Source organism: Indicator indicator, chromosome 31 (genome assembly GCF_027791375.1).
Source record: "Indicator indicator isolate 239-I01 chromosome 31, UM_Iind_1.1, whole genome shotgun sequence".
In the NCBI taxonomy this organism is placed as follows: domain Eukaryota; kingdom Metazoa; phylum Chordata; class Aves; order Piciformes; family Indicatoridae; genus Indicator; species Indicator indicator.
In genome coordinates, this window is record NC_072040.1 from 12,070,146 (window position 1) to 12,096,267 (window position 26,122).

A 26,122-nucleotide genomic window follows, 5' to 3' on the forward strand; every position below is an offset into this window, starting at 1 on the left:
TGGAAGTGATTCCATTTCAATGGTGCCTTTTAGTCTCTCTATAGTAAGTTTTAAGGACATGAAATAGAAATGTTCTGAGTGGGGTGAGAAAGCTGGTGAGGTGAAGAGGGGAGGCATGGAGAGTGGCTGTTGTCAGACTGAATCTCCTTGCCTGGCATGGTGGGAAGGGAGAACACAGAGCAGCAAGTCTTACTGTACTCTGCATAGTGCATACATGAACATCCCGCAGAGTCCAGCCCAAACCAGAGCTCATGAGGTTATCAGCACAAGCAGGCAGCTTATGAATTGCACTGGTGCAGGTGAAAGGAAAGGTGAGGGCTGGAATCTTGTTGTGACAGATGTGCAAACTGCATGTTGCTGGGGATCTGACCAGCTCAGTACTGGGATAGCTGCAATTAGTATGCAAGTCTATATGTAAGTGTTCTGTAGCTCCAGATCAAATCTCCAGCCCGTTAGAAACCTCTCGCTGCACCCAGGTGTGCTCTGGTGCACTATAGCTGGATGCAGGGCAGTGGGTCTGAGGGTGAAAGCTGATGGGTTGGTGTTGTCAGGAGAAAAACAGGCAGGGGGGAGCTCCTCAGCCAAGCCCAGCTCCTTTTTCTCTTAGACACTGTCAGATAATCACACACACGGAGTGCCAGCTTGGAAGGGACCCCAGGGACCTTCTGCTCCAACCTTGCTAGCTACCAGCAGAGCTGAAACGAGCTGGCCCAGCACCCTGCCAAGCTGAGCCTTCCAACTGTCCCATGGAGGGGACTCCACTGCTGCCCTTGGGAGATGATTCCAGTCTCTGCCTGTTCTCAAGGGCAAACATTTTCTCCTGCAGTCCCATGGGAATCTCCCTAGCAGTACCTTGTGCCCATCCCCCCCTTGTCTTTTCCATGGGGCTCCTTGTCCACAGGGAGTCTCCATGCTCCTGGTAGCCTTTCTTTATGTCCTGGTCCATGGTGATAAGGTCTGCCCTGAGCCTTCTCTTCTCCAGGCTGGACAAACCCAGCTCTCAGCTGGCAGAGCTCCCAGGCCTCTGATCATTCTCCTGGCCCTTCTCTGGACACTTTCTGGCCTGTCCACGTCTTTTTTGTACAGTGAGGACCAAAATTGCAGGCAGTGCTCCAGGTGTCTCAGCTGCACTCAGCCTGGGACTATCTTTCTTGCATCCCCCAGCTCACTGATGCTGCAGGATTTTAGGGAAAATTTGTCTTACTATCACTCAAAATCAGTGGGTTTATTTGTTTGTTGTATTTTTGGAGTGTAGGATGTGCATGTTGTTTGAATCACCTAACAATGAGCATTAATGGAGTTCCATGAATGAGGGCTGGTCATATTTGCATGCAGATATGGCAGGCACATATGTTTATCATTTTTTCCTTCCTCTTTTATTTTTTCCTTCCTTCAAATTCCACCAATTTATTTGTCCCCCAGACTTATTTGCCCCCAAATCCACCCCCAGAGCAGGGCAGCCCATGACACTACTGCTGCTGTGGTGGGCTCCCTGGGAGCTACCTCCAGTTACAGTGGAAGCAGGAGCACAAAATACTTCACCATGGCACTGGGCAGTGAGGGGCAGACTCAAAAGCAGAAGCACCAAAGGCATTAACCTCGAGCTGGTGCTCCTGGCTGCAGGGCAGGATGGGTCAGGATGCAGGACCTGAGCCACCCAGCAGCTCACTGCCAAGGGTCTCACCAGCTCCTTGCTCCTGCAGATGGAGAACCTCCTGCTCTGACCCCCACCCACCCCTTTGCCCCCTTCAGCTCCCTGGATGAGGCCCAGCTGCCCCAGTAACCTCGGGCGTTGTTAGGAAAATCAGCTGCCTGGTGCTGGGTCCCAGCTAATCCCTGGGGCTCCCAGCTTCCTCCCCTGCAGCCAGCAGGATCCCCAACCCCTCTGGTTCTCCTGCCTGCACAGCTGCATCCCTGAGGAGTCTCCCCCTGCTCCCTTTCTGTGCTGCAGGGAGCAGTGCGGGCACAAGTTGCTGTTCCTCTGCTTTCCTTCCTTGACATCACCAAGGGCAATCTTGTTTGCTCTTAGCAGACTAGAAACAGCCTCCAGTAATAGTGACCAACCTCCTCAGGTCACCTGCAACTGTCACCATCCTCTGTCTGGGTTCCAGGGAAGGCAAATTCAATAGCCTTGGCTCATCAGCAATTTTGCTGTGTGCAAACTGTACTTCAGCAAGAGATTCCCAGCAAAATGAAAACAGTTGGCATAGATTCTACACAGCACAGGGGTTGTAGAAGACATGGAGGATGAACAGGATCACAGCATGGTGGGGCTTGGAAATGACCTCTGAAGATCACTGAGTCCAGCCAGGGCAGGTCACACAGGAACAGGGCAGGATCATGTCCAGGCAGGCCTTGGAAGTCTCCAGAGATGGAGACTCCACTACGGCAGAGAGATGAAATGTTGTGGTGTGCAGTTTGATGGTCACTGGATGTGATGTTTCCCTTGACATGTGTGGCAATACCCTCACTGGTGTCCAGAGAGGCAGGACTGCAGGCACTCAGCTGATTTCAGCAAAGCTTTGTTCAAAGGCTCTGGCAGGATTCAGGGCACTTCAACCTTAATGCTTCTTCAGCTTGACTTTGTCCCTTATTTGGTGGTGTTGTTTGTACACAGTCCATGATGCTTCCAAATGGAATGAAAATGTCTGGAATGCTGAAGACAGCCTACTTGTCTTAAGAACTTTATTGCTGACATACCTGACTGTGTCCTGTTCAGAAATGGTGTTTGTGTTGGCTCTGACTGGGTGGGGAAGTGGTCTTGCCCCAGCACTTCCTGAAGGCCACTCTAAGTCAGAGATGTGGAAGTCTTTTCCCAAAGTTATATGAAGTCTCTGACTGAACAGGGAGCTGAGTCTCTCTCCCAGGCTGGAGATGAGTAATGAGTTAAGCTTCATGCCTGTGTTCCACTAGTGTGAGTCCTCGGCACAGGCTGGGGGAGGAGGGGATAGAAAGCAGCCCTGAGGAAAAGGCCTTGGGGGTGCTGGTGAGGGAGAAGCTGAACAGGAGCAGACAGTGTGAGCTTGCAGCACAGAAGCCAAGGGCAGCCTGGGCTGCATCCAAAGAGATGGAGAGAGAGGATCCTGCCCCTCTGCTCTGCTCTGGGGAGACCTCACCTGCAGTGCTGGGTTCAGCTCTGGAGCCCTCAACACAGGAAGGACATGGACCTGATGGAGAGGGTCCAGAGGAGGCCATGGAAATGCTCAGGGGGTTGGAGCAGCTCTGCTATGGGGGCAGGCTGAGGGAGCTGGGGGTGTTCAGCCTGGAGAGGAGAAGGCTCTGGGGGGACCTAGTAGCAGCCTGCCAGTACCTGAAGGGGGCTACAAGAAGACTGCAGAGAGACTGTTTGCAAAGGGCTGCAGGGACAGGACCAGGGGCAATGGCTTCAAACTAGAGAAGAGCAGATTGAGATTGGATGTGAGGAACAAGTTTTTTACTGTGAGGTGGACCACTGGAACAGGTTGCCCATGAGGTGGTTGAGGCCCCATCCCTGGAGGTATTCAAGGTGAGGCTGGACAGGGCCCTGGGCAACCTGATCTAGTGGAGGATGTCCCTGCTGAGTGCAGGGAGGTCAGACTGGATGAGCTTTGGAGGTCCCTTCCAACCCAGACCATTCTATGATTTGTTTAAACCAGCAGAGCTCAAATGCTGCTCTAAGTGGCTGTCACCATTATTGTACTTTTACAGGTGGCCCTGAGGACCTTGAGCAACCCAGTGATAAAGCAGAAGTGGAACTGTAGGTTTTCTAAATGTCAACTTATCTTCTTGGCCAAGGTCTTTTCCTGGTCATGGGGCTAGGTGACACCTAGTGAGGGGAAGTACAAAGATAACATCACAAAGGTTTGTACTTTCCTATCAATCCCATTGGGGAAAAGTTCTGTTTTGCAATCAGTTTCTCTCAATGTGCAGCCTTGTTAGTTGGAAAGTGTCAGATTGCTGTTTCTTTGGAGAACATCAGGTGTGTGATGGTCCAGCACAGTGGGAAATGTCATCGTTCAGGAGTCTCCCTCAGCTCTTTGTAAAACCTTCCTGGCCCAGTCTGGTACTAAAGGAGTCTGTACCCAAATGCTGAGCACACTAACACAGGTCTGTGGGCTGCAGTGACCTACAGGGCTGCTTCTGCTTGAGTGTTTCTTCAGTTCACCACTGATACAGACACATTGATACAGATCTGATGAAGAGAGACTGAAGGAGCTGGGGATGGTTAGTTTGGAGAAGAGGAGACTGAGGGGAGACCTCCTGGCTCTCTACAGCTCCCTGAAAGGAGGTTGTGGAGAGGTTGGTGCTGGTCTCTTCTCTCAGGTAGTTAGCCATAGAACAAGAGGGAATGGCCTCAAGCTGCACTGGGGCAGGTTCAGACTGGACAGTAGGAAACATTTGTTCACAGCAGGAGTGGTCAGACACTGGAAATGCTGCCCAGGGAGGTGGTGGAGTCTCCAGCCCTGGAGGTGTTTAAAGGTGGTTTGGATGCAAACACACTTGCTGGACAGTTAGTGATGAAGCCACACTCACTGGTTGTAATGGTCTGTGCTACACACCCTTCTGAAAATCCTAGCAAAGGCAATAGCAGTGATTTGATCCACCCTGCATTAAACTCTGCAGCAGGCAGAGGCTGTTGTCAGGCCATATGTGCAGATGGCACAGAGCAGTGTTGGCAAGGTTCTAGAAGCTGCTATCAAGACAAGAGGATGCAGTCTGCCAGGCTGAGGGAGCAAGGGGAAGGGCAGTGCTGGGCAGAGGCGTTGCTGTCATAGCCTCCTTCCTTACTGACTTTGTGTCACTCTCACCATGGACCTTAATGAGACCTTGCTCCTCCTTTGCAAATGGTCTGCAGATGCCCTTCCCTAGCCCCTGCTCAGCTGTTTTCTTTGTGGTTTCAGATCATGGGGAATTCCTATGCAGGGCAACTGAAATCTGCTCGTTTTGAAGAAGCTCTTCACAACTCCATAGAAGCTTCCCTGAGGTGCAGCAGCGTCGTCCCGCGGCCGATCTTCTCCCAGCTCTACCTGGACCCCGACCAGCCTCCCTTCTTGCCGGAAGGTAACCAGCAAAGTATGGCAGCTCACACTTGTTGTTTGCTGGGGGGGACAGGGTGCAGTCTGGTGCTTTAGAAAAACCCCAAGAGCTGCACAGCAGCACCTCCTGTGACACAGTCTGGCCTCACTACGGAGAAGGGATGGCATGGAGAAGGAAGGGCATGTAGAGGGGATGGCATGCTGGCTGTGGTCAAAGAAGACAGATGCAAGTGCTGTTGAAAAGTTTTACTGTACTTTTGATTGTTCTCAGATGTGAAGCCAAAGGTGGAAGAGCTGGACAAGGAGCTGGTACATCGCTATTCACAAAATGGAAGCCTGGACTTCTCTACCAACCAAGCTGTCAATGAAATGGAAGATGAAGAGGAAGAGGAAGATATGTCAGATTCGAGTAGTCCACCAATCCCATATTCACAGAAACCTGCCCCAGAAGGGTCTTGCACTACTGATGGTTGGTGTCCATGTTTTTGCTGTGTGATCTTTACAAGTAATTCCCAGTGTGATGCTCTCTCCAGCTAGAAACTCTGCAGCTTGGCAGTCTGGGGATACAGTTTCTAGGCAAAGCCCTAAATCTGAGAAGGTGCAGCTTACAAGGGCCTGTTCCAGGACACAAAATGCACTGTTTGAAAGCAATGCCTAAGACTGGCTTTGGCACCTTGCTAGTTTCTGAAAGCCCCTTGCTTTCTGTGGTTAGCAGTGGTTTACTGTCCTCAGAGAGCTTATGGAAGTCAGTGTCAGTGGGGCTGGTTCTCCATCTATTTCTAAACTGCTCTCAGAAACGGTGGCAAAGCTGGATTTAGTTGCTTGCATAGGCAGAAGGATGAGTCTGGAGAGAGAGAAAATGCAGAAGAGATTTGGTGTTCTTTCTGCTGCCAAAGGAGAGAAGAGAGTAAAAGCTTGTCTGGTTTGTCTTCCCCACCTGCCTGCAGACCACTGCTTGCTTACCCTGAGCTGTCCTGATAGTTGTTCAAGATGAGCAAAATTGTTGACAGCACTATTTGGGTTGGGTTCTAAATGTACTTCAGAACAGAACAATTATGGGATAAGATGAACTCATTACTGTTGTGTTCTGAAGATTTACCTTCCTTGAACAAGTGCCATAGTTTAGTTCCAGCTGGCAACTGAGCCCCACACAACTGTTCCCATGCTGCCCCCCACCCCTTGGTGGGATGGGAAGGAAATTGGATTGGGTTAGGGAGAGTTTAATAAAAAATGCAAAGGACAGAGAAACACCAAGAATCCCAGGAACACTGCTGAAGGAATGTAGCAAGTGAGTAATTTCAAACAGGAGAAGCTCACCTCTTTGTGACAAACCTGCAGGGCCTGCCTGGGTCAGCCCCTCCACCCCCCATACAGTGGGCATGGGGGGGCACTGACTGTCCCACTGGCTGGCCCAGCTGGCTGTGCTGGGGCCTCTGCCAGCTGCTTGTGAAAACATTAACCCTATCCTAGCTGAAACCAGGGCAAGAGGGAAGATCTGTTCATATTCATTAGGTGCTCTTCTCTTAGGAACACCTCCCTACACCACTCAAACACCTGAAAACAAACAACCCTTCCCCTCAGGCACAAAAGCCTTTCTTGACATTTTGTTCAACATCTTCCTGAGTTCTGGGCTTCCCTATGCAGAACTCATCAGCTGTGCTTTGTAGAATGCTTTTGTACCTTGCTGTGTCGTGTGGTTGCACACAGTGATGGACATAAGCTCTAACCACTGCTAGTTCTTGGGTAGACAGGGACTAATGTTGTTATTTTTGCCTTTTCCCCTTCCAAATGCAGGTTCAGTGAGCATTTTCCTTATAACACAAAACCAGAGGGACTGGCTGCTGTGGGAGGCTGGGGAATATTGTTGGGAGAATTTGTTTTTCACAGAGCAGTGTGTTTGCTATGCTTTGGAGGCTTGTGAGCTGCTGGGAGGAGAGCAGGAGGAAGTATGAAATGATGGATTGCTAGGAAGGGATTCTCAGCTGAGGGTAAGTGTGAATGAAGGCTGCAAAGTCTCCTGTGGAGAGAAGGAACAGTTCTGATCATTTCTGTTGTAAAGTGAGATATAAAATAAGCTGGGCAGGATGTGGAGGAGAACCAACAGTATGGAAATAGGAAGGGATTCTGGCTAATGAAGCTCTCTGCCTGCTAGGACAAAAGCTGAGCTGATTATGCTCCTGCCTTCTGAATATAGCAAGGAGGAAACAGTAAGGAGGGAGAGTTGGTGATGCTAACAGGGCCCTGCAGAAACGTTACTGGTTGTGAATGCCAAAGGTGTAGTTTCTTCACTGATGACACCGTTCTGGACCAGCCCTCCAGCAGCAGGAGAAGGACCAAATATACTGTGTGATTCCAAGGCTACCATGTGTTTGATTGTGAAAGAACTTTCTATATGAGATCAAGAGATCTTTCTCAGTCTCATGTTCTGCTGACCCCTGGTTGCACACCACATCCAAACAGTTGTGAGCTTCCAGCCTGTCTTCTCCATGTGTAGACTGTTCTGTGTCCACCAGTTGCTCTGCTGCTTCTGCTCAGGATTGTATCATGAGGATGAGACCTGCCCAGTGTAGCAGTGCCAGGAGGTGCTCAGCTCTGAAGCAATGCAGCCCTCTGCTGTGGCTGTGCACTGCAGCTTGCCAGGTTATGCTGTAGCTCCATAGCAGATGTAAGAGGGATAGGTAGAACATTGTCCTTTTTAGTGTGTCCTGGAGAAAGGTGACCTTCTTGGGGCAGCTCTGTGGCTTGGGTTTTGTCTGGAAGTCTTTTATGATCAGAGCACACTAGAAGGAAGTGCCCTGTGTTCCAGCTGCAGAATTTTAGGGGGTTTGTTAGTTTTTGTCAAGTTCACCATTCTGAATGTACACAACCTGTGCAATCTGCTCTTCAGTGTCAAGGAGCTGATCTGAGAGAGCAGTGGGTTTGTATCTGGAAAAGGAAAGGAAAAGACATATTTCAAATACTGCTGCTGGTCTCTTGGGACAGCTTTCTGTGAGTGTCCAGAACACCCAGGTTCCCAAACAGTCATGCTGCAGACTGTATCCCATCTCCTGACTGTGCCCTTCCGGAGATGTAAGAAAGGATTGTTGCCACTGTTTGCTTCCCTTGTCTTAGTTATGTAATTACAAAGGTAAATAACATCAGGCAAACCTTAAAGAACACTGACAGACTGACGGAAGCCAAGGTCAGTGCTTGGGTGTGTTTAACTGCTTGTCCAAGAGCAAAACACTGCCACTGGGGCCTGCAGTTCACATCTCTGCTGCCTGTCAAAACTGGCTCCCCCCTTTGAGCACAGGGCGGGTGAAATCTTTTTCCCTGGTAATGGATTTGCTTTTCCTGAATTCAGGATGTATGCCATAACCAGAGTGCTATTTTCTGTACCTTTATTCAGAGGGCTGAGCTGTCAGTCACACTGCTGCAGAAAGCAGATTCTAATGCCTTTAGTGACTGGTTAAAAATGAGACGTGCCTTACAAGTGAGTTTGTTGGGTGCTCCTTCCCTGTAGTGGATCCCTTCACCCTCCTGTTAGCCCCTTGCAAAGAGCATTTGCTGCTGATCCTCACTTGTAAAAGGGATTAATTTATTTTCAGGGCCTTGTTTTTCTTCTGCTCAAACTTTTGTAACTAACTTACACCATCCGTGGAAGTAAGGTTCAAGAGACATCCTTCTTCATTTTCATAGAGGTACCTCAGCTATGCAGCAGAACAATCCAGGAAGCTGTTGTGAAGCTCCTGTTTGCTCTGGCTTTGAAAAGAGGCTGTGGCTAATTTGTGGAGTAGCATTTTATGCAAGCTGTGGGAAATACAATAGTGGCACCTTTCTTTTGTTAGTAAATCCTCAATTTACCTGATGCTTAAAGAAAGGCCGAGGTAGTTTCAGAAGCAATTAGGTAAGCAGGTACTTAACACCTGATCAGTTACTGTGAGGTTACAATAGCAAGTGACAGTGGCCAGCAATTTATATGTAATTCTGGGAAGCTAATTCCTTATGCAAATAGTCCATTTACTGCAGTACAACAAAGAGTTGGTGCCTCACGTTGAAACCACTTGTTACTGCTGGGGAAAGGGCAGACACAGCCAAGGTTCAGCTTTCGGAAGATTGCAGCCTTTCTAGCTGTTGACCGTTTTGATAATGCATTTTCCTTTTCAGGAAGATGGGACTGGATTGATGTGAATGAAGTGATGTTGCAGAATGCAAATGTTCTTCCCGGAAGGAAAGCCTAATGAGTTTTCTTTCAAAGAAAGGCAGATAATGGCTGCAAAAGCTCTTCATTGTTCTTTTTGTGGGACGGCTCTTGGTAGTTGAGAGTTGGGGCTGTTCAGTCTGGAGAAGAGAAGGCTCCGAGGAGACCGTATTGTAAGCTTCCCCTATCTGAAGGGGGCTACAAGAAAGCTGGGGAAGGACCATGGCAGGGGGGTTGGAACTGGATGATCCTTGAGGTCCCTCCCAACCCTAACAATTTTATGATTCTATGATTCTGTAGTTGTAACTACAAGTTGCTGGTGATAAAGAAGTGCAGGGCAGTGTGGGGAGGCAGAGCCAGGCTCTGCTCAGGGATGTCCAAGGACAGGACAAGGGGCACTGGGGGCAAGCTGAAGCAAAGGAGGTGCCACAGGAACAGAAGGGAAATATTTTTCTGTGTGAGAGTGGCAGAACACTGGAGCAGGCTGCCCAGAGAGGTTGTGGTGTCTCTGCTCTAGAGATTTTCAAAACCCACCTGGATGTGTTCCTGTGTGACCTGCTCTGGGTGATCCTGCTCTGGCAGGAGAGGTTGGACCTGATGATCTCTGGAGGTCCCTTCCAACCCCTAACATTCTGTGAATAGCTGTGAAATGTCAATGGATTTGCCATGTTCTAAATCTTAAACATGGGCAGCACAAGTTCTTGTACAGAGACATCCTGTCTTGTGATGTGCAGATGGTTATCTCCAGCAGATAAGCATCAGTGCAAACCCATGCAAAAAGGAAAGAAAATCAGGTTGGGGTCTGTGTGTTGCTTGCTAGCCATAAAAAGGCAGTGTGGCAGAGAAAGGGGTCAGGCCCTCCTTCCTCCTGCAGGCAGTTACTTGCTTCTGAATCAGGGTTTCTTGGGTGGAATTTTCTCATTCAGTTTTAAAAAGCAACAGGAACTTAAACCTGCAGGAGTGACTGGCAGTCCTGAAAGCCAAGGGGAAGAAGGGTAATGGGGCCTCTTGAGTATGCCATCTGCATGTCTTTGAAGGAAAACACAGGACTTCTGCACAGAGGCAGATTTCTGTTCTCTCCAGGTCTCCTGGTGACAGTGAGCCCCAGCAGTACCTGGCCAAGCCCTGCAGCCCTCCCTGGCTCCTTTGTTGCAGCTGCTGACTGAACAAGAGGAGTCCCTACAAACTCGGAGGGTCAGCCTGTTCTGTCCCCTCTCACTGCTTGCCCATCAGGATCCCTTTCCCCTCTGCAGAAGGGGAGCTGGTAGAAACCTTTCAGCATCAACCTCAGAACATGAGGTGTTGGCAGCTGCCTGTAAGCTCATCTGCCAGGCAGCTGGGAGCTGCTTTCTGCCACTTCTAAAGTGGCAATTCACACCTAAAGTGAAATTCACACCTAAAGGTAGTGAATTTCAGCAGGACTGGTGAAGTTCGGGAGCTGGTTGGATGACATCGGTGTCCCCGGGTTAATGTCCCCTGCGGCAGAGAAGTAATTCGAGAGGCATGTGCTGGCCAGCCAGCCTGCACAGCCCCGCCCCTGAGCCACAGATGTCACCAGCCACGGCAGAGGAGGGTGCCAGAGCAGGTTGTGCAAGGAGGCAGGGGAACAGGAAAGGCATCTGAGAGTGCTTTGGGTGCTTTGGGGTCTGAGAGCAGATGGAGATACCTCTGTTTGTTTCAATGGGCACTGTTGCTGAGAAAGGCTTAGAAACTTGTTAAGGTGCTGGTGGGATTCTTGGGGTTTGCCTGTACCTTCTCCCCTGGGAACCCCTGCAGAACAGTGATGTGCTCAGGGAGTAGCTGAAGTTGTTTTGCTCCTAGCCAAGCTTTTGATTTCATGTGAGATGCTGTGGATTGCAGGAGCATTGCTTCAGCTATTTGGGACAGCAAAACCCTCCAGCATCCCAAGAGACTCTAAGTTCTTCCTAGAGAATCCATCCCTTTCCACCTCCTGGGCTCCTTCTGAAAGCAAGTCTGTACTGAAACAGGACTGTGAACAATGCTGACAACCCAAATCCTGCCTCCTTTGGTGTCCCAGGATTACCAGTGCTATCCCTCCAACCTCTAACATTCTGAGGTTCTGTGATTCTGTTGGTTGCCCTTTGTGCTTCTGGGCATTTCCTGAACATTTTGAGATGGAGGCAAGGCTGAAGAGGAATTGTGTAAAGGTAGAGGTTCATTCTGTCTGTAACCTTCCTGCACTGGCTGTTTCATAATCCTTATCTGCAGCTTTCCTGTTTGCCCACATTGTCAGCAGTGGGGAAGTTTTCTCTGTAAATCTGGGTGCAGAGTGGTGTTTTCTGAACATGTCAGCTACTGAGACCTCCCTGGGCACCTAAATATCTAAGGCCAGCTTGGAAAATTCTGGACACAGCACCCAAATGGCATAAAGACTTGAACAAGCAAATGCTCTGCTGAGTGTAAGGGAGTTTTGTTCCTAGCCTGGAACTGCTGCTTTCTAAATTACGTTGGCAAGCCCAGACAATGCTCAGCCTTCTGTTTCATTAAGATCAGGAGATCTCTGAGGAAAACACTTCAGAAGGGTTTAGCACACTAAAATCAAACTCCATCTGATCAGAAAACAATTTTGCTTTAAATGTGCAGTTTTGATGCTTTTTCCCTAAAACACCTGTAATGACTTCTTGGTGGGTTACTGTAACATCCACTGATTGGTAACTAAACCCCTGGGGCACTTCATGTGAATTCATGGCTAGGAGAAAGCCCAGGTGAGGAGTCAGCCCAAGCCAGATTGCCATTGGAAGGAGCTGAGCTGTCTGACTAACTGAAGAAACTCTGCAGACAAGAAGTGGTTCAGCAGATGGTGGGGAGTGGGCACAAGACTGAACCTGTATCAGCCCCTGTTCTGGACAGGCTTCTGCTTGCTGGGCAGCTCCTGCTGGCTCAGTCTGTGCATTTCACTTCGTGCATGCTCTGCCTGCTGATGTGTTGAGGTCAAAGCTGTAAACTCTCACTGCCAGTGCTTGTGCTGAAGGGTTAAACTCTGGGCTGTAGCACAGCACACATCAGTAATGGTGGAGGTGGCTCTTGGCTAAGCTGATGGCTTCTCAGAGCCTTAGCCAGGGTCTTCTTCCAGTGGGGTGTTTGTTTGCCTTAAAATTTCTGTAACAAACATGGACTAACTGTAAGTCATGTGTGAGAACAGGTCTGGGGAGGGGTGGCTGAGGAACTGGAGTTGTTTGGAGAAGAGGAGGCTGAGGGGAGACCTCATTGCTCTACAGCTCCCTGAAAGGAGTTTGCAGTGAGGTGGGGGTTGGGCTCTGCTCCCTAGTCTCAGGTGATAGAAGGAGAGGCAATGGCCTGAAATTGTGCCAGGGGAGGGTTAGGTTGGACATGAGGAAAATGTCTTTGCTGCCAGAGTAGTCAGGGATTGGAACAGGCTGCCCGGGGAGATGGTGGAGTCCCCATCCCTGGAGGTGTTCCAGAAACCTGTGGCCATGGCACTGTGGGACGTGGTTAGTGGCCATGGTGGGGTTGGGTTGATGGTGGACTGGCTGAGCTTGGAGGGCTCTTCCAGCCAAAACAACTCTGTGGGTCTGTACAAGTAGCTGAAGTGTTAACAGGCCTTACAGCCATTTCACATTTAGTTTGATGTGTTTTTAACAATGGTGTGGATGATTGTGATGGGGATGTTCTTTACTTGGAGATACTGACTCATACAGACCCATGCCATGTTGTTGCCATGGGTTAGCCCCAGCCAGCAGCTGAGCCCCATGCAGCTACCAGCTCACTGCCCACCCCCAATGGGTTGGGAAGAAAAATCTGGAGCCAAATGCAAACTCCCATGGGCTGAGACTAGGAGCTTACTAGAACAGTATGAAGGGAGGAGAAACAGCAGGAGCACCAACAGCACCACTGAAGTGCTTCATGAGTGATGTTAAACACAATGCTCCCTGGATGCCCAGTCCTGAGCCACTGCTGCACAAAAGCCTGGGGGCCAGCCCTACCCTTCTGCAGTGGGCTGAGGTCAGAATGCTGTGGGAGATTGGCCAATTGCATTGGGGTGGAAGGACCCTCCAGGGTCACCTTGTCTGACCCCCCTGCACTCAGCAGGGACACCTCCAGCTAGAGCAGGCTGCTCAGGGCCACATCAAGTCTGATCTTGAATATCTCAGGGATGGGGCCTCAACCACATCCCTGGGCAGCCTGTTCCAGTGTCTCACCACCCTCACTGTGCAGAGCTACCTCCTGATGTCCAACCTAACTCTGCCCTTCTCCAGTTTCCAACCATTGCCCCCTGTCCTACCACCACAGGCCCTTCTGAACAGTGCCTCCCCAGCCTTCCAGTAGATGCCCTTCAGATATTGAAATGCAGCTCTAAGATCTCCCTGGAGCCTTCTCTTCTCCAGGCTGAACAGCCCCTGTGCTCTCAGCCTGCCCCATAGCAGAGGTGCTTCAGTCTGTGATCATCTTGGTGGCCTCCTCTGGACCTGCTCCATCAGGTCCATGTCACACTTGTGTTGCCCAGAGCTGGACACAGCCCTGCAGGTGAGGTCTCCCCAGAGCAGAGCAGAGGGGCAGGATCCTCTCTCTCCATCTCTGGCCACGCAGCTTTGGATACAGCCCTCATAAGGAAGAATTTCTTTCCAACATCCAATCTGAACCTACCCACATCTAGTTTTGCTCCTTTCCCCTCAGTCCTATCACTCCCATACACCCTAAAAAGTTCCTCAGCATATTCAAGGTGAGGCTCAACAGGGCTCTGGGCAACCTGATCTAGTGGAGGATGTCCCTGCTGACTGCAGCAGGGGTTGGACTGGGTGAGCTTTGGAGGTCCTTTCCAACCCAAACCATTCTGTGGTCCTGAAACAGAGTGGATTTCCACCAGCTGCTGCTGGGAGATGCATGAGGCCAGTCTGCAGCACTGATCTTGCAGCTGAAGAAGGGAGAACCAGAGGGGAGCACCATGTTAGGAGTCAGGTAGAGGAAGCCACATAACTGTTGCTTTCTCTCACACCTGTCATTTCCTCACTTGAAAGTAGAAATTTCTCAGTAAAAATAATATGATGAAGTTGTACCAAAACTGTTCCCTGTAAGTCCAGAGGTGAAGCTAGCAGAGGAGCCTTTGGATGTTGCTGTTAATGTGCTTGGTCAAAATAATTGAACTTTGAGGTTGGCTTTAGTTTGAGCGAAAAATTGGTCCAGCCGGACCTCCCAAGTTCCTGTAATTGCTCCAAGCTGTCCCACACAACCTTTCCAAAATCCCCACCATGGCTGCTTGGTGCATGGCTGCCAAACTCCTCTGAGTTCTGTGCTCCCATGGGCTCCATTGCAGTGCCCAGCCAGCTCTGGGCTGCCTTGCCGTGCCCTGTTGCATGCCCCATCCTGCCACCTGCCCACAGCAGGACAGGGAACAGCAGAAGTTTGCTCCAGTGCTTAGTTATGTTCACTTCTGTCTCTGGCTTTATCTCAGCTGTTGCACAAGAACCAAGGTTATGATTTTATTTTGTGTGCATGTGGCAGGGGGGTCAGGGGGAAGACCTAACTGGAGACTTGAGGTCATGCAGTGCAGTGAGACTGCAAGAGACTCAGTTGGAGACTTCCAGAAAGCATCTCTGACAACAGGGAATCAATCTTGTGCTTTCTGGAATTCCTGACATGTATAGACAAGGTAAAAATCCAAAGGTGAAGTATTTCCTGTAGCAGCCAGTCCCAAACTTCAGCTGCTGCATTTTGTCATTCCTGTGCAGGGCTTGGTGACGTTTGTGTACCACTGCCAGCCTCTTACAAGCAACAAAAACAAATCCTCTTTTCTTGACAAGACTGTAAACTAAAATTCAGCACAGAAAAACTTGTTCTTGGGTGTGTTTGAAGAGCTATTTTCTGTTATAAAATCACAAACTTTCCTCATGTTTTGAACATTTTTGGAAAATTGAGTTTCTGAGCCTTTTGAGGTCTGGTCTTTAGAGACTTGTGTCTCTTCTCTGCCTGAGGTTCTCTTTAAAACAATGCTTCTCTCTTCTCCCTGGAGCCCTGAGCTAGTGGGCCTTGATGAGATGCTATCTCCATTTCCTCTGCATCCCTTGAGAAGGAGATATTAAACCCCCCAGTTACAGCATCAGGCTGTGAAGCCCCCTTGGCTTTTGTGACTGCAGAAAGGAAGCAAACTGAAGGAAGCCTTTTGAAGATGTCTCCTGTGTTTTGTGTTGTAGGTTTTTGTCAAGCAGGCAAGGATTTACGGTTGGTATCACTGTGCATGGAGCAAATTGAGATCCCAGCAGGCTTCCTCTTAGTAGGAGCCAAATCTCCCAACCTGCCTGAGCACATTCTTGTCTGCGCTGTGGACAAGCGGTTTTTGCCAGATGATCATGGAAAAAATGCACTTTTAGGTAAGAGGTTTTTTATATTTTTTTAAAAAAAATATTTATCACACCATAATAATTCAGAATAAAAAAAGTCAGTTCAGAATTCTCTGAATTCATTTCAGCTAATGAGCTTCTGTTAGAAACACGTTGAGGAGAGGCTTGGGTTTATGACGTTAAATCTGTAGCTGAAGCTGCCTTTAAAGCCCATTTTAAAACGAGTCTCTGCTTCCACAATTAAGCACAATTGAAGCTCAGTGATTTCTGTGTGGGCTGGAGTCCACTGGAGGCCTGGCATTCTAAATGTGACCTATTCACATGCTCTTTATCTCTAGTGATGCTTACAGCATTTTCATTTCCTTTCAGTCGCTCATGCAACTGTTGAAGATGAGCTTATCTATTTTTCTGTAGATTAAGGAAAAATATCTGCCCTTGGCTGCACCAGGAACATTGGGCTCAAGAGGAGCTCCAAGGGCTGTTTGCTTCTCAAAATCTAGTATGTAGGAGGGGGAAAACAAAGCCCAACAGATTTACGTCACCATTGGTCACATTTATAAGCTTTAAAATGGTGATACAAGAATGCTTGGTGCTGGAAACCAGGTGTGTGTGCACCAAGATTTTCTGCCTGGCACACAACTGGTCCCCATTTGAACAGGCTGGTAAAAGTGATCAAATGCATTCTGGATTGTTTTGAATTTACTCTCTCATTTCTCCCACCAGTCATCTTGATGCCTAAAGAATCTTCATAAACCCCTTCTAACAGGGAAGAAATCACAGTAAAGCATAAATACCCTGATTGAAGCCAGCTCCTGACCAGAGATCTGTTGTGTAGCTGCTGAAAACATCTCATCTTGGGGCCTGTGTGCTCTAATGTTGTTTTCCCCTTAAACCAATTGAATGTCCTTCTGCACACTGTAAACCTTTGCACCTAAGGCAGAAGGCCAGGGGTTAGACAGGAGCTGGGTGGTGTGCCCTTGTTGGCTGCAGCTGGGGATGTGGGATCGTAGGGTGCTTTGGTGTATCCTGCCATCCTCAGAGGAGCTTCCACCCCCTGCTGAGCAGGGGAAGTGTCAAGAATTGATCTATAAGAACTGTCAGTTAGACAGACAGATGGTGTTTAGTCTGAGTAGATGTGGTACAGCTTGTCTCTGGTAAGCCTTCCTCTTCCCCTGCCCCCATCTACCATCTCTGATGACGAACCTGGTGACCTGTATCTGCTCTGCCATTGCTGGTGGTGCCTATTTCAGTGCCTCTAGGCCTGTGGAACTGGTACCCAAGAGCTAAGCACTGATTCAGTATCTCTGTGAGACTCTGATGCCTGTTTCTGATAGCTATGGAATGCACCAGCAGTTCCTGTGGGCTGCAGGGGAGAGGGGAGGGACTGATTCAGGCCCATGAGAAACAGGATGAGGAAATCTGCTTCTTGGCATCCTCAGCACCATGATGGCCAAGGATGACAATGAGGCACAGCAAGGCTGAAGACAATGGTCTAATTAATCAGACTTTGATGGAAGGTGAATTTTGTCAAAAAGACTGAATATCTTTCCCACAAAACTACAAATGTGGCTGACAGGAGCCAGTTGTGATGGTTTGAAACTGTCTTTTTAATTTTTTCCTTGCAAAGTTCAAAACAGAAAAGTGAAAGATTGTAAATAAGTCACTATTGGGTGTAAGAAAGCAAAACACTGATTGTTCTAAACACTTCCATTGGATAGATAGAAATGTTTAAGAACTATTACCCAAAACAAAGTAGGCATTCTGCACATTCTGCGTTCGGCAGTGGGGGCAGTTGCTGGGCTGTCTGGCTGCTGTTTCTTCTTCTCTTCTGGCTGAAGATAACACCCTGACCTTGGCAGCTAAGTTAACAACTTTCTGCTCTATCTAACTCTGCTTTCTGCCAGGGGGTCTGGGAGGAAGCTCCTGGGAGGGAGGCCCCTTTGGGAAGGGTCCCCTTTGGGGGGAAGCAAAGGGAGCTTGGTTGTGCTTTCTGTTGATTGTATATATTTGTGAATGTTGTGAATTTTGTCTATTTGTACATATTCATTGCATTTCATCATAGATTGTAGATTCTGCTTTGTAAATACAGCTTGCATTCGCTTCCAGACTGGGCTAGCCTGGTTATTGTTGTTGAGGGGGGGAATTTCAGCTCACACTGATACACCAGTGTTCTCCAAGGTGCTTGGCACTGTGGAAAATAATGATCTAGTGAGAATGAAGAATTGTTCTGTGGCAGATCTCAAATTGATTCGTAAATAGGAAAGAAATACTCAAACAACAACAGATAACTCCCCAAATAAAGCACTTCTAGGTTTTACTCTGCCCAGAACTATTATAAATAATTATTGATGCTCCAGAAATACAAAATATTTCTTCATTAAGAGTTGAAAACGATTCAGAGGTGAGAAAAGAGAAAGAGCTGGCAGCACAGCCTGCTTATAAAGAGACAGCAGAACTATGGGATAGAATAAACAATTTACCCTTTCTGGTCCATCCCTGGACCCTTCTGGCCCTCCTGGAGGTCTTCCACTCTGTGGTTCTCAAAGTCATCCAGCCTCAAACCATAAGAAGCCTGAACCCTCTCCTCCAGACCTCAGCTCAAAGCTTCACCCCCTTCTCAAAACAATGTTGGAGCCATTTGTTCCTAAGTCTGCTGCTTTCAGGAGAGGCTGGAGGTTGTTAAAAACAGTCTGAAGCCATGAAAATCTTCACCTCAAACATCTGCTTTAAAGACCTTAATAAGCTGTAAGGTCCAGCTCACTTGAAAATTGCTTTATATAAGGAGTCTCTAGAATATGTAGTAGATAGTAAGGTGAATTTGAGTGCCATGAAGGTGCAGTGTCTCCAGTGGATTAGCCACTGCTGTGAGAGAGAAGCACACAGCTTGGAACCCAGGTGATCCTGTGAGGCTTTTACCCCAAATGTTCCTTTAATCAAGAAGGAAATTTGTCTTTTTCTTTTCCCACCCTGGCATTACAGTTCTCCCCCTGCCAAGTAGTTATTCTTCTCTGTGCTGTGCAGAGTGGGAAACTGGGGGTAGAATGGTTGCATGACCTAGGAAGATGGGAGAGTTTCAGAGCAGCCAAGGCTAATATCTGTCTGTGTTTGGCTGTTTCCTGGCACACAAGTACTGTGCAGGGCAGGTGCAGAAGGTGTCTGGCTGGAGACCTCAGGTCACTCTGAACTGGCTCTGCAGGTTTGTTGAAGTGGCCTCATTCCTAGCAGAGGGCACAAGTCATTGAATCCCTGTGTGTATCTTCTGCTTCCTTCTTCCAGGATTTTCTGGGAATTGTATAGGCTGTGGAGAAAGAGGGTTTCGATATTTCACAGAGTTTTCCAATCACATCAACCTGAAATTAACCACTCAGCCCAAGAAGCAGAAGCACTTAAAGTACTACCTAGTAAGAAGCTCCCAAGGTGTGCTATCCAAGGGACCTCTGATTTGCTGGAAAGGTAACCAAGTGCCCACTCACTCAGGGGCTTTTTATGTCATACTGCTGTGATGTGGAATGGAAAATGGGAAGCTGCTGTTGCAAATGTATTCAAAAGAGGCTTTGTGCATGATGTTCTTTTACTGCTTGAAGGAAAAGTTCCCACTGATTGCACTGAAGTCTGGGGTTTGCCAGAGAGCTTTATTTAAATATTAATAATAATCATGCAGTGGTAAGTGGTCATCCTCCATCTCCCCACACTTTCAGTGGCAGTCCTGAATCTGCCCTTAGAATGTGCAGGCCACTTGGTGGAAGGAAGAAGGTTGCTCAGTCTGCTGGTTCTTTGCTGTGCCTGAGGCAAGATGACTCACAGCCAGGGCTCCAACACTGCCTTTCCACTGATACTCATCTTAGCAAGTGCAGTTCAGTCTGTCTGATGCCTGAGGACAGCAGCATGCCATGAGATGAAGAAAGCTCAGGCCACTGCACTCAAGGCAAGAGGAGAAATCTTGCATCCTCTGCCCTTTATGGGGAGTTTTACACTTGGGCTTTCCTTCTACTGGAGCAGCCTGGGCAATGTGCTGTGCTGAAGAGGTTACATCTGTGGCCCCAAGGAGTCTGTTACTGAAGGATGCAGGGGTTTGGAGCTATAACAACCCAAGGAGAGCATGGCTGCCTATTCACAGCATGGTATACCTACTCAGAGTATGGCATACCTACTCACAGCATGGCTTACCTACTCACAGCATGGTATACCTACTCACAGCATGGCTTACCTACTCAGAGTATGGCATACCTACTCACAGCATGGTATACCTACTCACAGCATGGCTTACCTACTCACAGCATGGCTTACCTACTCAGAGTATGGCATACCTACTCACAGCATGGTATACCTACTCACAGCATGGCTTACCTACTCACAGCATGGCTTACCTACTCAGAGTATGGCATACCTACTCACAGCATGGCTTACCTACTCACAGCATGGTATACCTACTCAGAGTATGGCATACCTACTCACAGCATGGCTTACCTATTCACAGCATGGTATACCTACTCAGAGTATGGCATACCTACTCACAGCATGGCTTACCTACTCACAGCATGGCTTACCTACTCAGAGTATGGCATACCTACTCACAGCATAGTATACCTACTCACAGCATGGCTTACCTACTCAGAGTATGGCATACCTACTCACAGCATGGCTTACCTACTCACAGCATGGTATACCTACTCACAGCATGGCTTACCTACTCAGAGTATGGCATACCTACTCACAGCATGGCTTACCTACTCACAGCATGGCTGCATACTCACAGCATGGCTTACCTACTCACAGCATGGCATACCTACTCACAGCATGGCATACCTACTCACAGCATGGCTTACCTACTCACAGCATGGTATACCTACTCAGAGTATGGCATACCTACTCACAGCATGGCTTACCTACTCACAGCATGGCTTACGTACTCATAGTATGGCTTACCTACTCACAGCATGGCATACCTACTCACAGCATGGCTTGCCTACTCACAGCATGGCATACCTACTCACAGCATGGCTTACCTACTCACAGCATGGCTTACGTACTCAGAGTATGGCATACCTACTCACAGCATGGCTTACCTACTCACAGCATGGCTTACCTACTCACAGCATGGCTTACCTACTCAAAGAATGGCTTACCTACTCACAGCATGGCTTACCTACTCACAGCATGGCTTACCTACTCACAGCATGGCTTACCTACTCATAGCATGGCTGCATACTCACAGCATGGCTTGCCTACTCACAGCATGGCTTACCTACTCACAGCATGGCTTACCTACTCAAAGCATGGCTTACCTACTCACCGCATGGCTTACCTACTCAAAGAATGGCTTACCTACTCAAAGCATGGCTTGCCTACTCACAGCATGGCTTACCTACTCAGAGTATGGCATACCTACTCAAAGCAAGGCTTGCCTACTCACAGCATGGCTTACCTACTCACAGCATGGCTTACCTACTCAAAGCATGGCTTACCTACTCACAGCATGGCTTACCTACTCACAGCATGGCATACCTACTCAAAGCATGGCTTGCCTACTCACAGCATGGCATACCTACTCACAGCATGGCTTGCCTACTCACAGCGTGGCTGCCTACTCAAAGCATGGCTTGCCTACTCACAGCATGGCTTACCTACTCAGAGTATGGCATACCTACTCGTAGCATGGCTGCATACTCACAGCATGGCTTGCCTACTCACAGCATGGCTGCCTACTCACAGCATGGCTTGCCTACTCACAGCATGGCTTACCTACTCAAAGCATGGCTTGCCTACTCACAGCATGGCTGCCTACTCACAGCATGGCTGCCTACTCACAGCATGGCTTACCTACTCACAGCATGGCTGCCTACTCACAGCATGGCTTACCTACTCACAGCATGGCTGCCTACCCACAGCATGGCTGCCTACTCACAGCATGGCTGCCTACTCACAGCATGGCTTGCCTACTCACAGCATGGCTGCCTACTCACAGCATGGCTTGCCTACTCACAGCATGGCTTACCTACTCAAAGCATGGCTTGCCTACTCACAGCATGGCTGCCTACCCACAGCATGGCTGCCTACTCACAGCATGGCTTACCTACTCACAGCATGGCTGCCTACTCACAGCATGGCTGCCTACTCACAGCATGGCTTACCTACTCACAGCATGGCTGCCTACTCACAGCATGGCTTACCTACTCACAGCATGGCTTGCCTACCCACAGCATGGCTTACCTACTCACAGCATGGCTTGCCTACTCACTGTGTACTAAGCTGGTGTCTATGTCTATATCCCTCAGCGGTAGTCTCACTCAGTAAAGGCAGAGTTTGATCTGCTGCCAGATGTTCCAAAGTGGATGATGTGAGGAGAGGAGAAGGTCCACAAGACTGACACGCATCTGGAGAGTCACATCCTGCTGTGAATAGCAGCATGACACCCGCAAGAGATGGTTATCATCAGCTGGAGGAGTGGCTGCAGTATTGTATCAGCCAGTGCTTCAAAGGGATGCTGGCTGCAGCTCTTTTCTCAGTTGCAGGATAATTAATTAACTGCTGGTGGAGAGTGGGGGTGGTTTGCAGCAGCATTTTACACAAAAACTACAGAAAGATTTCATTTGGTAGTGCAGTTCCAAAGAGAGAACAGGAAACCTTCTTTTACTTTTAGAATCCTTTCTCTGAACCCCAGTGCAGCCATGGTTAATGTGGGTGCTGGTAACACACACCTGGGGTGCTGTTGGTTCCGTGCTGACTGCAGTGTTTTCAGCACCCAGAAAGGCTTAGAAAATTAGCGAAGAACAGACCTCACAGGCATTGTTTTTGCAGCCTCTATCCCCACCTTGCTGCCACCCATCTGGTAACCCTTTACCCTTCACTTACAATGAAGGTCTGGGTAGAAGAAGAGAAATGCCTTCAACCACTCCCTGCTCCTCAGACAAAAATCTGATCAGATCTCAGTTTTAAAACCAGATGAATGTGTGATTTTTAAAGTGACCTTTTCTTCCCTTAACTCACTCTTCACCCAGACAGTGCTGAGGTCTCACTGCAGGTTTTGTGGAGGTGTGCTGGGGCTCTGGGTCTCAGCACAATGTCCCCTTTTGAAGGCCAGGTTCTGATGGCTTGTATAAAGATGGTGCTGCAGAAGTGGCTGGGTGCCTCCCGGGACACCTCCAGAACCTTCACGTTGCTTGGAAGCTATGAACTGAGGGCTCTTGCCGGTTGGCAGCATCTGCCCCGTGTTTGCCTGGTGCGTGGAATGCCCCCAGGCAGTTCCTTAACGAGAAGTCGCTGAGTGCCCTGCCAGAGCCGAGCTGTCCCCAGCGCTGCCCTCTGCCGCTGCTGGCTGTGTCCTGCCCGTGTCCTGTGTCCTGCCCGTGCCGTGTGTCCTGCCTGTGCCGCGTGTCCTGCCCGTGCCGTGTCCGTGTGTCCTGCCTGTGCCGTGTGTCCTGCCCATGCCCTGTGTCCTGCCTGTGCCGTGTGTCCTGCCCGTGCCGTGTCCGTGTGTCCTGCCCGTGCCCTGTGTCCTGCCCATGCCCTGTGTCCGTGTGTCCTGCCCGTGCCGTGTGTCCTGCCCGTGCCGTGTGTGCCTGCCCGTGCCGTGTCTGTGTGTGTCCTGCCTGTGCTGTGGCCGTGTGTCCTGCCTGTGTGTGGCCGTGTGTCCTGCCTGTGTGTGGCCGTGTGTGCCTGCCTGTGCTGTGGCCGTGTGTCCTGCCCGTGCTGTGGCCGTGTGTCCTGCCCGTGCCGTGTGTCTTGCCTGTGCCGTGTGTCCTGCCCGTGCTGTGTCCTGCCTGTGCCGTGTCTGTGTGTCCTGCCCGTGCTGTGTCCTGCCGGTGCCGTGTCCGTGTGTCCTGCCCGTGCTGTGTCCTGCCGGTGCCGTGTCCGTGTGTGCGCTGCCCTTGTGTCGCCTGTGGCTGCGGTGCTGGCCGCTGGCAGGCAGGCGCCGTTAATCTGTACTGTAGCTGCTTCGTTTGCAGAGTGCAGAAGCAGGCAATCCTCTGCCGCTAGCCTCCCTGCTAAGCCCAATGCTGCCGTGTCGCCGTCCACGACCCCAGAGGGTGGAGCAGCTAATGGATACAAGGCAGGGTTCACGCAGACAGGTAGGAGCTGAAGGTGCTGTGACCGTGACTCTGGGGGTGCTGAGTTACCTCAGGTTCTGGTGGTGCAGGGGTGCTGTCAGCAGCTGGGTGTTAACCTCAAGCAGTGACCAGGTTGCAGTGGGGAGGATGCCTTTCAAAACTTGCTGTGTGAAAGGTGAAGTCCCAGCTGAGGCCAGATGTTAGCTTAGTCCTCAGCAGGGTCCTTAGTTAAATATCAAAAGATCTTCTGATTCATTCGATTCGGTGGTTCCCTGTGTTTCTTTCATTTCATGTTTTGCAGATCTCCAAAAACTTGAATGACCATTTGCAGGGAAGGGTTTGCTTAGTGTGGCAACTGGACCACTTGACTTGAGAAGGAAAATAACCTCCTTTGGGGATTAGGGAGGCAGCTTCTATTTGCCTGCTTGTTTATTTATTTAAATTTTATTTCACTGAAGGAATTAGAATTCCCCATCCACACACTGCAGCTTTGTGCTCTCTGAGCTAACTTGCTTCCTATGATTGCTCTCAAAAGCTGTGAGTGGTTCCCTTCAGCCAGGAGAAACTGTACACAGCAGACATTGGCTGATAAAGCAGCAGCAGCTCAGTTTCTTGTCTCTATTTATTTATTGCAAATAACTCAGGTGCTTTTCTTGGAGCTTTTTTTTTTCCTCACTACTTCATTGCAGCTTTATCTGTGCTGTTCTGTGGCTTTCTATCTGTTTGTGCCAGTTGTTGAGAAATGAAAAACAGGAGAAAATTTACTTCCAGTTGTTGTAATCAATTGATGTGTATGTACCAGGACATAGATTTCTCTAGAGCAGTGTGAAATGCAGACACAAAGCTAAGGTTGTCAGAATGCTTTCTCCACTGACAAAGTGTGCTAAAAAGGAACAAACCCCAAAAACTGAAGATATTCTTTGTTATGGAGTTGTAGTCACTGATCAGAGCTTTCTGAGCCACTGTCCCCAGGTGCTGCCCCATCTCTCTTCAGGAGCTTCTATGCTTTGGGCTTTGGCTACAATTAAATGAGAGTTGTTGCATTTCGTGGCATGATCCCTTGGCTTCCAGATCCTGGCATGAGAACTGTGCAGATGGATAAGCAGCTATTTATTTGAGCCAAGAAGGGATCCAATATTGACACAACTTTGTCTTCTGCCTGCCAAGTTAATGGATACACCTCTGAGATACTGCTTATTCCTTATCACTCACTGTGCTTTTCAGTCTGCTTGTCTGGAGCACTGTTTGTGCTCTCAGGTCATGGTTGTCCAAACCTTTTCAACTCCTTCTACTGTTATCTTCTGGTGAAGATAATGCCACATACATACATATGAGTCCCCTGGGACCATGAAAAAGGGGGAGAGCAGCTTTTTTTGGGTGGTGTGAATTCTGACATTGTCACCTCTGATGGTCTGACCTTTTCTCTCCCATGTTTTGTGTGGCTATTTATACTTGGAGTTGACTTCTCTGCTGTTTTAAAGCAGTGTTAGCAAGTTGCTTTCTGAAATGCTTTTCATTTTATTGTCAACTCGTGTCCATTGTTTTCCTTCTAGAGCTGTGTAAATATTTCTGTTTCTGCCCTTGCAAGGGAGCAATTCAACCTCTAAGTTCTTGAAGGAAAAAGATGGGTGCACTCAGTGCTGCACTGAAATGGTAATGTCGTGTTGGAAATGAGAGCAGCAGAGAATTTTGAGACACCAGAGGTGAAGGTGACAGTACAGTGTGGCCAAGACATTGCAGTCAGCTCTCAGGTCCTCCTTTCAAAATGATGCTGGAAGATGCAGTTCCTGTGCAGAGGGGAGGCTGACTGGCAGTGAAAAAAATCTGAAACCTTGGACAGTATCAAAAATTCAGCTCTAGGCAGGTAGAGAAGAGGGAAAACTTCAAACCAGATGTTAAAAGAGTCTTAAGCAACTAGAAACAGGGGTTTACAACAGAAATATGAACAATTAATAACTGGTAGTATTACAAGTTTAATAAGTGGGACTACTACAAATTAGGCCTAGGTAGGGGTGGGACTTTGGAACATGTACCAGGCACATCTGCATTCCTAGAGAGAATTTCCAGAACATCTGTTAGAACTAGAGAGAAGAAAGAAACTCCAAAGCTTCTGGCCAGTTTCCTTTGAGGAAAGCAGTAGCCCTAGGTATTTGCTGCACCACATTTCATGAGATACCACTGCTTTCCTCCTGACCTGGGGGGCTCCTTTTGTAGTCCTTCAAACGTGAACAAGGCTTTCTGGTGGAGCAGCAGAAGCTTCTGTGTCCATTCCTCATCTCAGCTGTTGTGTGTGGCAAAGCAGACTCTCCTCTCCACCCTCCTCCATCAAAGTCATGTAGCAGACCAAGTTTGTCTTGGCCTTCTGTTTCTTTACCTGGCATCTGTAGTGAACTTCGCCTGCTTTGCCTACTAGTTGCAGGCTGCTCTCTGGGCAGACATAGAGTTACTATGCTTTCACTCTGGTTGTAACAATTACAATTTGTCAGTGTGTCAGCACCTGAATGTCAGTTCTCTTTTCTTGAAGTAAATTGCAGATATTAAATGCCTGATGTTAAAATAGGA

General features: G+C 48.9%; 1 protein-coding gene across 1 annotated transcript in view; it reads left to right on the forward strand.

The window, feature by feature from the left end:
• The first annotated feature begins 4,883 nt into the window (after positions 1–4,883).
• The window catches only part of GREB1L (GREB1 like retinoic acid receptor coactivator), a 75,609-nt gene continuing 54,370 nt past the window's right edge, over positions 4,884–26,122 (forward strand). The window contains exons 1-5 of the mRNA XM_054394709.1: positions 4,884–5,040; positions 5,287–5,484; positions 15,366–15,542; positions 18,789–18,965; positions 23,459–23,581. Coding sequence (XP_054250684.1) covers positions 4,884–5,040; positions 5,287–5,484; positions 15,366–15,542; positions 18,789–18,965; positions 23,459–23,581 — 832 coding nt within the window. The remainder of the gene's footprint in view (positions 5,041–5,286; positions 5,485–15,365; positions 15,543–18,788; positions 18,966–23,458; positions 23,582–26,122) is intronic.